At 51.1% G+C, this 12,500-nt stretch overlaps 1 protein-coding gene across 6 annotated transcripts in view; it reads left to right on the plus strand.

Annotated features, from left to right (window-relative positions):
- LOC146643002 (semaphorin-6D-like) overlaps positions 1–12,500 on the plus strand; it is a 95,179-nt gene that overhangs the window by 44,456 nt on the left and 38,223 nt on the right. For all 6 annotated transcript variants that reach the window (XM_085395485.1, XM_085395482.1, XM_085395487.1 and 3 more), the window contains 8 exons: positions 4,143–4,357; positions 4,582–4,696; positions 5,763–5,820; positions 7,443–7,499; positions 7,576–7,677; positions 11,442–11,532; positions 11,728–11,850; positions 12,268–12,356. In XM_085395485.1, coding sequence (XP_085251611.1) covers positions 4,213–4,357; positions 4,582–4,696; positions 5,763–5,820; positions 7,443–7,499; positions 7,576–7,677; positions 11,442–11,532; positions 11,728–11,850; positions 12,268–12,356 — 780 coding nt within the window. In that variant the 5' untranslated portion in view covers positions 4,143–4,212. The remainder of the gene's footprint in view (positions 1–4,142; positions 4,358–4,581; positions 4,697–5,762; positions 5,821–7,442; positions 7,500–7,575; positions 7,678–11,441; positions 11,533–11,727; positions 11,851–12,267; positions 12,357–12,500) is intronic.

Below are 12,500 nucleotides of genomic sequence, written 5' to 3' on the forward strand. Positions count from 1 at the left end.
GAAGCTGTCAACAGCTGATTCCTATCTCCGGTGTCCGTGAGCGCAGCAGAGCTCAGCTGACTCGAGGCACACAGACTGTAAAGTAAAGATGGATTCTGTGACGGCTGTTATCCAAATATGAAAAAATCTGATTGGCTGCTGTTCAAATATCAGAAATGAAATATCTGCTGATGGACACTTTAAGCTGTGCGTCGCTGTGTCGGGGAGCACTGGCATGTTCACGTTAGCGCGTTTGCTCCCTCGCAGCGCCGTGGTGTATCGATCAGCCCTGCAGTCATGTGTAATCAGTCAGACGGGACGCCGCTGAACCAGATCGCGTGCGATCAGATCTGAATGTGGTCTTTGTATAAATCAGTGTACACAAGTGTGAAAGGTCATGTGCCCCGAGGACGACGACCCAGACAGCAGGACAGGGCTGGGATCACACGGGTGGAGGTGAAGTCCAGACCAGCACCTGCCGGAGGGGCCCTGTGGAGTCAGGGGGTGCAGGATTAGATGCAGGTCCTCCTTAAACGGCTCCTGCTGGGCGATATCGATGCGTTTGAAGGATAAACGGCTGGAGGCGGCGGCGGCACAGCTGACGGTAATGAGCTGAGGCTGATTTACTGGATGAAATGAAAGCAGCTCTCATTTGTGCTCCTGTCTGCTTCTTCACAGAGGCGCTGCTGTTTCCTTGATACCTGCACCCAGCAGGATTTAGTGCAGAGGCAAACAAATGCAAATGCCGGCCTAATTACCAGCAGTCACATCCGGCCTTCGCGGTCTACGTGGGTCGGGTCCTTCGAAGACCGAGAAGGATGCAGCCGACGTTTTGGGACACAGCTTGTGTGACGCTCTGCTAGCATTAGCTGATAGCTTAGCCCTCCACCCTTCATCCACCGACAAAACGCTGACATGGGTGTGCACATCCAGCTGCTTTTAACTAGCACAACACACACAGTGACACACACACTCGAGGGGAAGAGACATTAAGGGTCAAAAGGGTCAAACCTAAACACCTCCATGTGTACCTGCGCATAGTAATGAGTTTCTGTCACAGAGACCCCGTGAGGAAATGTGACGAGGCTCCAGACAGAATGTCTCAAAGACGGCCTAAATAGAGCCACCTTATCTCCAAGGTGAGCTGTGTGTGTGTGTGTGTGGGGGGGGGGGGGGTCTCAGGCTTGTCTCACTGAATGAGAATTGACATGAGGGCTTCTTTGGCTCCGAGCAGCAAACTAATGATTTAAGGAATGACACACACACACACCTGATCCACTCCCAAAGACACACCTGGACAAGTCCTGAAATTGACCAGCCCCTAGTTGGCCCCAGCTGTCCCCTGGGCTGGGTACAGCTCCCAGAGATTAGACTGAGCCGGGCTCCTCCTAATGTAGGTGTCAGTCTCATAAAGCAGGTTTGTTTAAACTGGGCAGAGCTGCAGAGTGACGATGACTGGCGTCCTGAGTGGACACACATCGTCCTCCCACTCTGGGACTTCCTGTCTGTTCTTCACGTCTTTGATCTTTTGCGTCGCACTTTTGTGATGTTGAGCTTTTTTACCTGCTGCTGTTTGATTCGTGTTGATTTCAGAGGAAATGCCTGTTTGTGCGATCGTGTTGGGGTGATGGTGCCAGAATACACCCGTGTGAATGTGTTTGATGCAGCGGCCTGTAGTGTAGGGCAGAGGATAACGTCTGGATCAGCTGCTGGTATTTTCACTGTAGCTACTGTTTGTGTGAGCGCGCTCTCGCCACGTATCTGTAGCAACATGCAGTGCTTGTGTTGGAGCTGATGTGTCCCCTGTGATGCACAGGTCCCTGAACACATCGCCGTCCTCTGCAGTCGCACACATCTGTAACCGTCCTGTGTCGTGGTTTTGGGATTGTCGTGCCTCAGAGTTCCTGACTTTGGATTGGCTGCTCTGAGCTCCGATCTCTGACTGAACGTGAATCTGATTGGTCAGTTGAACCCGTTTCATCACCGGCGCTCCCGGCTGCAGGTCGCCACCTCCTCCTCTCTCAGCCTGTCATCCCATCACCACGTCATTGTACGCTGGATGTTTCGTCCTCTGCAGCGTGTGTGGGGCGTGGCCTGGTGCTCGAAGCACTAATGCATGCAGTGATCATTCTATCAGCTTTCCTCAGATCAGGGCTGATTACATGGCAGCCATGTTGGAAATGACCAGAAACGGTGAGCTGTATGTGACCATGGCGACGCGCTCGCTCCTCAGGGAGCAGTTTGTGGGCATGCTCAGACTCCTCCACGTTCTACCGCCTGTCTCCTCCTCACACCTTGTAATGGAGACGAGGAAGGTGTTGGCACCAGCGGCCTCCATCATGTTTCTGAGGAGGAGGAAGAAAAGCGATATTTTCAGATCCAAAACTGGAGGAGGGAGTGACGCCTCCTTCATTCTCCTTCATTTCTAGGCCAGGGAATAAAGAGGAGGAGGAGTGGACTGGTCACCTCTGGGACCGCCTTCTCCACCTTTCATTTGTCAGGTGTGAGGTGAGGAGACGACAGGAAGGAGGAGGTGATGGAGAGGAGAGCGTTCACCTTCATGCTCACTCACTGTGACACCAGCGAGCGGAGGAGGGGCTTGCCTACAGGGGGCGCCCTCGGCAGCTCCTATTGACCTGCAGCACACAAACACACACATTCTTGTTTTTATGTCTTAGTGAGGACATCTAATTGACATAATGCTTTCTTGCTGCTTACCATAACCCAGAGCCTAGCTGTAACCCTGACACTAAAACCACATTTTGAGTCTAAAAAATGTCTTCAAACTCATGAGGACGGGCATTTTTGTCCTCATTAGTGACTGTTGGTCCCCACAACCATATGTAAACAGGCACTCACACACACAGAGGTCCTCAGTGGGACTGTGGGGCCTTCAGGAGATCAGATAACATCAGAGAACAGATGTTCCTGTTATCCACCTACTGGTCAAACCTGCTGTTTGCAAGGGAACCCAATCAGAAGCAAGCTGTTAAAGGGGAGGGGCTAAAACAGCTTCTTTCAGACACAGATGAACCGTGTCCTCTCCGAAGCCCAGGATCAGATACAGAAGCATTATTATGAAGCAGGAGTCATGGAAAGCTGCTGTCCATGAAGCAGTGGAGGAGAAAAGGAACAGAGAGGGGTGGAGTTACTGCTCGTGCAGCCTCGCTGGGCGCCCTGCTAACGATGGTGGTGTGGACACGGCACACCTGTGCAGCTATGAGAGCTCTGTGTTAATGTGCTGACAGTCAGAATTGAACGCCCGTCGGGTAATGGCTGAGCGATATGCTAATCCTCAGGATTTATAGATGTGGCTGAAGAGCGGTGAACTCTGACATGTCTGTGAAGGTTCTCAGTCATCCAGGTCATCGTAGTCAAAGGAGCTTGCAAAGAAAAGCGTCTGGACTTCTTTAAGTTGCTTGAAGACGTTTCACCTCTCATCCGAGAAGCTTCTTCAGTTCTAAGGTCAAATGGTGGAGAGTCCCAGATATAAACCTAGTGGGAGTGACCCCCCACAGAGGGACAAAAGGACCCCCTGATGATCCTCTAATCACATGATTAGGTAGATCAGCCACAATCAGCCAGAGTTTCGGGTGAGCTCATTGTAAAACCTGGCCCCACCCTATCATGTGATTTCCTGAGGTCAGATGGCCCAGGATGTGAGTGGGTGTTAAGGCGTCTGGGGAGGATCTCAAAACTGGATTATAGATGGCAGAGAGTTGGTGTCGTAAACCCCGCCTCTGTTCAAAGATGGTCGCTCACAGTGGACATAGATGCTTCTTTCACTCCTCTTTCAAACCATCTGTCCTCTCTGTCCAACATGTGAACATTAGTATGGGCTCAAAATGTGGTCATAAGTATTTTGTACTTGTAAAAAAGATTAGTGTGTGGACTTAGCCAAAAAGACCCTGCAAGTTACAGGTACGAATTTTGACCCTATTTTTCTTCCCTTCATCTGATTGGTCAATGTCATGTCAATCACAAATGTAACAATCCAATCAGAGAACAGATGGGTTTGGCTGTCGGGGGGGGGCTTTTTTGAACTGCCTTCTTTGCTCTTCTATGTTGTTCCGTGCATGGCACAGCATAGAAGAGCTCCTAAGACGGTGAACTCTGACCTCTCTGTCTAACCTTCACCTCTTTCTGTGTCTTTCTCCTGACAGCTGACGTCCACCATGACCTGCTGACATCACCGTTCCACCGCCCCCTCCTCCTTCCATTTCTTTCCTCGCAATGGCCCTGACCTGTTGGCTGTCGCCATGGCGACCCCCAACCCTGCTGCTGCTGCTGCTGCTCACTTCCTGGTTGCCGGCTGAGTCAGCTTCAACCACGCCCTTCCCCAAAGACCTGGAGCCGATCAGCGTGGTCAGCTCAGAGCGTGAGTATTGCGCGATGGTGATGATGTCCCACTGTGGTCGTTTCACATCACTATAGCAACCGTTCCTTCATCTGATTGGACAGAGACAATCTATCTCTGCTGTGTTCCTGTTTGTTCTGATTTAACTGACCACACCCACATTTGTGAGCATGCTCTCCACACACACACACACACACACACACACACACACACACACACACGTTTATGTTTTTGTGCGTTTACAGAGTCGTTTCAGTACCCGGGGTTTCAGGGTTTGCTTCAGGACAACGACACGCTGAGGCTGGGCCTGGACTTCCAGAGGATGCTACGGATCAACCACGTGCTGTACATCGCAGCGAGGTCGGCACGCACGCACACGCACACGCACGCACATGCACGCACGCACATGCACGCACACTTGTGTGTTTTCAGCAGCTTGAGTAAACTAGTAAACGTGACCTGTGAGGACACAATAGTGAGTTTCCCGTAGCTGCACACTGCACTGCAGTAGTGAGTCGGTCAGCAGGCTCAACGTGAACATCAAAGTGTTCCTGTGATCTCTAAATCGTTTCAGTCTCTTTAAATGATGATTTGATGTTCCTGTCAGTGTAAACCTGAGGCTGGAGGAAATCAAAGAGACATTTTTCACGTTTGCTGTCCATAAATTGGTTTCATTGTTGATCCTGAAAATCAAATCCAGCTCAGAGAGCAGCAACAGTCAGGAATGACTCGTGACCACGAACATGCCTTTACTCAGGTGAACGTCTGCCAGTGTTTCCTGCTGTCGGCTGTACTCTGAGAGGATCTTGGTTCCCGTTTGTCACATAAACAGCAGAATGAATATTTCTGGAAACAGGAAGTGACCAGTCGGACGTACTTTGGCCTCCGGATGGTTCCAGCCTGCCCAGCTGACGTTTAGCTCTGTGCTGTTAGTTTGCTCATTAAAATATCCATGAAGTCCGGGGCTGTGAGTAGGACACACACCGCGGAGCCATGGAAGAACCAAAATACTAATTCATTCATTCAGAGCGTCACGAGGACTTTCTGCCACGCAGCAGGTCTTTGTAGAAAGTGCGACGGAAGTTCTTACGTCAGTTTTTTGGAATATCACAATAGCCCTTTGGAGCTTGAGTATTATTAAGATCCCTCACCGTGGTGCAGAGCACAGATCATACATGAGGATCCGTGTTTTTAGGACACGGCGAACACGCAAGGATCTGAGGCGAGCCTTTGAAGATGGCCTGAGAGCGGTCGAGACTTCATCACTGAATATGTTTTATCAGAAACATTAGAATCAACAGCAAAATCAATAATAATGAACAGCTGTCAGTGTTCCTGATAGGAAGTGCATCATGGAGGGGTTGGATGGGCAGCACGTCGATCGTAGTCCATTAAAGAGGCTGACTCTGTGCTTTGACCTCCGCAGGGATCACGTGTTCGCAGTCAACCTGACGACGGCTTCAGGGGAGGTCGTCCCACAGCTGGTGAGTGCGATCGCTCAGTAAACACACAACGACATGGCTGCGTGGAGTTGTCGGGGTGTCGCCTCCGAGCGTTCCTCACACGCGGTCTTAGGATAAAATGTTCAAAGACAAATGCAACGATCTGTGAGTGCACATGAAAGCAGTCAGAGCTGTGAGGTGTGGGGCCGAGCATGAAGCTGCTTGAGCTGTAAGACATCAGACCGAGGCTGAGCTGAGCAGACCTCCGAGCAGCTCGCTGACAGGAAGCTCAAAGAGGTTCTTATACGTGCGTTTCTGCCTCGTTCACATCACGACACTCACGTGTCAGAGCGTGGGTTCAGTGTCACAGCTGGCCCTATCCATGCAGAGTTAAAGGGAGGGGACCGAGGACAGACCTCTGTGGCACTCCACGTCACAGTGGGTGTGGAAGAGCATCACCAGCAGCGTCGTGTGAAACAAAAAGTTCATTTCAGAGAGAACTGAGTGAAATGTTCTGCTTCGAGCTCCCTCCTCCTCCCGTTGCTGCAGCTCATTGCTTTGAAGTTAGTGTGTCAGGCTGCGTGACGATGACCCTCCACGTGGACGCCAAAATGTCCTCCAGCGTGAGAGAGGAGCCAGGTGGAGGTGAGAGATGCTCATGTTCTGTTGGGCAGACAGAAACCGCAGATGTTTCCTTCTCCTCGGCTGGCCGTCAGCGGCGATGATGTCAGCGTGCCGCGCTGCTCGCTGCAGCCTTTGGTGCTGATGGGTGTCTGCGTGGACCTGCTGTTGACCTGCTTCACGGTGCTCGCTGTAAATATCAGCGCGCACAACAAAACTGTGCGTGACGCACAAAGGACGCGCTTCCTTTGATCTGCACACGTCCTCCTGATCAAAGAGAAGAGGTTACGGGGGCTCCTCACGGTAATGGGCCTCCCGGTGCATTGTGGGACGGCGGGCGGCGGCAGCTCTTTGATGTGAGCTGTTACTCTCGTTATCGGTGCTCCGACCTGAGCGGCACGGCGAGGACCACGTCGGTCTGTGTGCGCTTTAATCTGCAGTTATGGACTCGTGTTCTCGTCGGGTTTAGCACGTTTTACCACGGCGCTGATCGCCCACATCTGTTCTTTTAGGGGGAGAGACGGGAATAATCTGTATCCAGCTGGGATCTAATCCCATTTCTTTAAATCCATCATGAATAAAAGGGTTTACAGGCCCGTAGCCCCGCCTCTTTCAAGCTGCAGGCTGGGCTTTTGTCTGTCGAGGTTATCTGTAGGTGTGTTTACATTTCTGGCATGGTATCAGACCTGTTGACGCTGCCTCTGATGCACGCTGAGTGTGAGTGAAATGATGCTCGCTGCGAGGCTGCACGCTGAGGCATCCTGTTTCTATTTTAAAACCCAAATCAGCCCAAATAGGTCGCATTTTTCTGTGGAGCGATGACTCAGCAGCAGAGAAGTGAAGCATGCTGGGTTAGGCGTAGAACGTCGGTGCTGATGGAGAGCGCGAAAAGGTGGCTGCTTGGTGTTGTGGTTGAGACTGAGGTTTGTGTGTGTGAGCTGTTGCTGCTCCGCCTCCTCGCACGCGTGTTCACATCTAATCAAACCTCTGTCCCCCACATGCTGAGAAAATCACGCCCTCACTTTCCTCTTCCTGTGTTTCAGAAGCTGACGTGGAAGTCCAACGACGTCAGCAAGTGCACGGTCAGAGGGAAGAACAGCGTGAGTTCGCCTCCACCTCTGCTTCTGCTGCTCCGTCAGTTTTCCTCACAGTTCTAACTCTGCCTTTGTGTTCCAGGACGAGTGCTACAACTACGTGAAGGTGTTGGTGCCTCGAAACGACGAGACGCTGTTTGCCTGCGGGACCAACGCTTTCAACCCGACGTGCCGAAACTACAAGGTGAGCTTCAGATGGCGGCGCGCTCGGAGAGGGGACGCGCTTGGAGAGGGGGCGTGCTTGGAGCGGGGGCTTTAAAGAACTCACAGCTGCGTTGTGTCTCTCCTTCTGCAGCTCAATATTAAATTCGATAGCTTTTAAACTGCAGCGTGTCGGAGTTCCTCCAGCTCTTACTTAGACTTTAATTTTATTAATTTTCTTTACGTATTTGGCTGCGTGTGGATTATGAGACAGTCGATCATTAAGCAAAGGCAAGCTCATTTTTCCCCTCTTCAGCTTTTTCTCGTGAGTGTTTGAGGGCTGAATTACAGTCATCCCAATGAGACGTGTTCACCGCATCCTTTCACACAATCCTGCACGGACATCAAACCCACTTTACATGGACAGCCCACTTTGACCTTCACTGGACCAGACCAGTGAAACTCCCCCTCCTGTCAGAGTCAGATATGTGAATGTCAGAAGAAGAAGAAGCCGTTTCTGTGTTTCCTACATGATGAAGAAACTCTGCAGTGAAGAAATAAATGTTTAAACTAGGAGAGAAGGTTCCGCTCGCTCGTTGGCCAGACTGTCCTGTAAATTTAAAACAGAAAGTTGTTGTTTGTTCACGGTGCTTCCCCCGCCGTAAGAGCAGGAACAGCTCTGAAAGTTCTTAAATTACAAAATATGTCTAAACTATTAGGGGGAGGGGCTATGGCTGCGAGCTCTCTGTGAGGTCACAGCTCAGTGGGCTCATACCAGCCTCTAGGTTCAAGTGTGGAATCACTGAGCGGGTGGATGTCGGGTGGGGTTGCACGATGTCGGGCGCTTGGATGTCGGGTGGGGTTGGCACAATGTTGGGTGTTTGGATGTCGGACAATGGGTTAGGGTGTTGGGTAGGTGGATGTCGGATGGGTGGGGGTTGCAGAGAGGATGCTGCACTGAAAAGCTGGCAGCTGCTTTGGTCACTCGCAGGTTTCAGGCCCTTTCTCAATTCTCAAGTGAGTCTGTGCTCGTGTACTCGGCGAGTCCGGACTTGGCGAGAACGATGTCACAGGTCTGGAGCCTCTTAATTTCACTGTGAGTAATATGTTATGAAGCTTAACTTTGATCACAGCCAAACCGGTTTACTCAGGAACAAATAAAACTGAAATACACCAAACATTAACATTTAGAAGTGAGCTAAGTGACTTACATATCATGTTTAACCTCAGTGGGGGGGTTGTAAACAATGTGCCGGGAGTCCGCTGTTCTCGCCGGCTCTAGTGGTCAGAGGGCCCGGTGGCGCCAGTGTCCGGCAGCCTCGCCTCTGTCAGTGCGCCCCAGGGTGGCTGTGGCTACAATGTAGCTGCCATCACCAGTGTGTGAATGTGTGTGTGAATGGGTGGATGACTGGATATGTAAAGTGCTTTGGGGTCCTTAGGGACTAGTAAAGCGCTATATAAATACAGGCCATTTACCATTTATTTAGTGACCCTTGACCTCGCTGTCTGCTATGGAGCTGGCGGGTCACAGACGTCTCCGAAAACGTCGGAGCGCGTTTGGAAATATGTGATATCTTGATAAATCGAGCAGATATATGAAGTTCACACAGCTACATTCTCGCCTGAAAATAACTTAAAAGTTTATTTTGTGACCCAGAAAGAGTAATATTTAAAAGTTTTTAGCCCCGCTCGTCCGCCATTGCCACGTTTGGGTTTGGGACGAAATGCATTCTGGGATATTTAGCTGTACCAGCTACACACAAGTCACCACCGATGCATGCTCGATAAAACGGGCGGAGCGAGAACACATCCGGGACTGTTTCGCGTTCTCGGCTTGATGCGTACTTTGAACTGGAGCAGTACTTGGTCTCCGACTGATGCATGTTGAGACAGGGCCTCAGGCTCTCGATCAGCTGCAGTAAAATGTGAAAAAGGATGCAAACAGGAAACGGAGAGTGTCCCCCTTCAAAGTAAAAGTGGTGCCTTTTTGGAACTTGCGGGTGCAGCAGTAAGACAGGTTTGCCTGTGTGTCCATGTGTAATAATGAGTGAAGGACTAATGAAAGGACCAATCACAGCTCAGTGGTGAGAGCACCGTCCTGCTGCTTCTGGACGTGAGTCATTCTGACATGAACTGAAGGTAATGACTTTGATATTTTGCCAGTTATTATTTTAAAATGTTTAATTTTTTAATTCCAGTCAATTAAATGGAGCCGTGCTTCCTGCTGAGCGCTGCTGTGACTGATTACCGCAGTCGCATAAAGTGAGCGCCGCCTTTGTTTCCCGTCACTGTTTCCTAACAACTCGCTGCTGTGTCTGAGTGCGTCTGTTCTCTCCGTGCCCATTATCCTCTCAGCCGCTCAGCTCCCCCCGCCGTCACCAGCGTCGGGTTAATGAGCGCAGAGTTGACATGACGGCGTCCCCAGATCCTAATTGAAAGTGTCAGGTGGATCGGGACCCCTTGTCGAGACCTAACGACACTTTCACAACAAAAGCCACAATTTCAGGTGTCAATCCAGAACTGCGCTCTTATTTTCTTTTCCCATCACGCCGCCGTGCCGCTACGGTTTGATTGACAGCCAATGACCCCATTTAGCAGAAGCTTTGTGTGCTTTGAAACCTCCGGCGGTGAGAAGGAAACCTGCTCACCCGAAGCTCACAGAGCGCTCTGTTCCCCTGGGAGGAGCTGAGCAGGCGACACCTCTGACACGCGGCGCTTTCATCATCCAGCAAAGAGCAGTTTTGTTAGCGAGGACCTGGAAGCGCCTTCATCTTCTCACTGCTCTGAAACAGCCAATCACCTCAACGCTGCTGTTAGCTTTAGCACAGGTGCCCTGAAGGCTCATTTCCAGCTCCAGGCTTTCGTGCTGGGACTCACTCAGGGCTAGGGATGGGTATCGTTTAGGTTTTATTGGATACCGGTGCCAAATCGGTACTTTTGGAACGGTGCTTAAAGAATGGAGAACAAACTTTGTCCAAAAACCTCGCATGTTTTTCTTTTCAGCATTCTCTTTTTTTCTGCAAAATGATAAGCACCGTCCAGCCCCACGCACGGGGCGATGCGCGCTGACTCTCTAATGGAGATTTACCACACCCGCAGTAGATGCGCTCGGTGTGAGGTCTCGCAGCAAGCTATCAAATACGGCGCATTTCTCGGCTTTTAAAAAAACGCTATGCGTCGCCAGGTGTTTCATCAGATTCTTGGTGTTACCTCCTTTGACAGTATCACAGTATCAGCTTAAAGCACTTGTTGCTGCTGAGTTTGCATCTTTTGCTGTGAAGTACAGCCAGACTTTGACCGCTTCACCTTGGACATTTTAAACCTGTAGCTCTGCTCTAAAAGAACGTACGTACCTGGGCCCGCCTACTACGCTTGGAAAGGTAAAATGATTGGCTAGAATCCAAAGTGTGTGACATCTCTGGAAAAATAAGCACCGAAATAAAGCAGAGGTGGATGAAGTGTTGAAGAGAGAGGGAGGGTTGAGCAGAAAGGTCAGAGCATGGAGTCAAAGGTGGCGGGAGCGGCGCCTCAAGGCCTGCAAACGGGTGGATTTATGAGGCCCCGATTCGCCTAGCGTAGCCGCTGCACTGACAGTGAAGTACAAGCTGAGCGCTCTCAGCTCGCTACGACATCATCAGTACAAAAAGAAACTCATTATACATTATTGCTACCACTGCAGGCAGGTCAAAGGTCACCGCTCAGCTGATCTGCGTTGTCATAGACGAGGGAGTAACAGAATGCTTGCTGCTGTCTGTTGTCTGGGATTTGTAGTTTAATCTGTATTTTTACTTTGCTCCACACACTCAGATGACCTCGCTGGAGCAGGTCGGGGAGGAGCTGGTGGGTCAGGCTCGCTGTCCCTTCGAGTCCGGTCAGTCCAACGTGGGACTGTTCGCTGGTGAGTCGACTGTAACTGGGTCAGCGACGTTTCTATTCCAGCACACACACATAGAAAAATAGAAAGTGGTTTCTGTTGGATGGTCCAAACAAGGACAAACGAGGCTGAAGGTGTTTGATGTGTGGAGGTGAACAGGTGTGCTTCTTTATCATCCCGTGTAAAAATGTGACGTTATACACCTGCCATGTTTCTCAGGTGGAGACTTCTACTCGGCCACCATGACGGACTTCCTGGCCAGCGACGCCGTCATCTACAGGAGCCTGGGCGAGGGCCGCCCCGTCCTCAGGACCGTCAAATACGACTCCAAGTGGCTGCGAGGTGGGTCACGGCTCCATCGCTCGCACGTTCGGATGTCGTGCAGTTTGTTAACGCACGTAACTCGAGGGTGTCGTTTATATCGGTGTGGCTGACGTCTCGCACGGCTCACGTAAACCCGCTGAAGCCGAGGCTCACTGCGAGCCTGCTGAGGCTGTCCGCATACTTCTGCTGTGGTGAATCACACCTGCACGCCACGAAGCCGAGGGCGACAGCATCTGTCCCAGGATGCGACACGTTCCTGTGACCAGAGTAAACGCCGCACGCGTGAGCCAATCGCGGGACTGTGCAGTGGCTGTAGTGTGACGGTGCAGTTGAAAGCAGCTGTTATCAGCTGTAACCATGGCGATGAGCTGATGCTCAGAGCGACAGTGACACGTGACAGACGTGATCGCTGATTAATCTGTCCTCCCTCTGCAGAGCCGCACTTCCTGCACGCCATCGACTACGGGAACTACGTCTACTTCTTCCTGAGCGAGATTGCAGTGGAGTACACCACGCTGGGCAAGGTGACAGTGTGTGAGTGTGTGTGTGTGTGAGTGTGTGTGTGTGTGTGTGCGAGTGTGTGTGTGTGTGTGTGTGTGTGTGCGAGTGTGTGTGTGTGTGTGTGTGTGTGTGTGTGTGTGTGAGTGTGTGTGTGTGTGTGTGTGAGT

This window comes from Rhamphochromis longiceps, linkage group LG22, assembly GCF_057381845.1.
Source record: "Rhamphochromis longiceps isolate RC_006_pf linkage group LG22, R_longiceps_female_GT1.1, whole genome shotgun sequence".
Taxonomy (NCBI): domain Eukaryota; kingdom Metazoa; phylum Chordata; class Actinopteri; order Cichliformes; family Cichlidae; genus Rhamphochromis; species Rhamphochromis longiceps.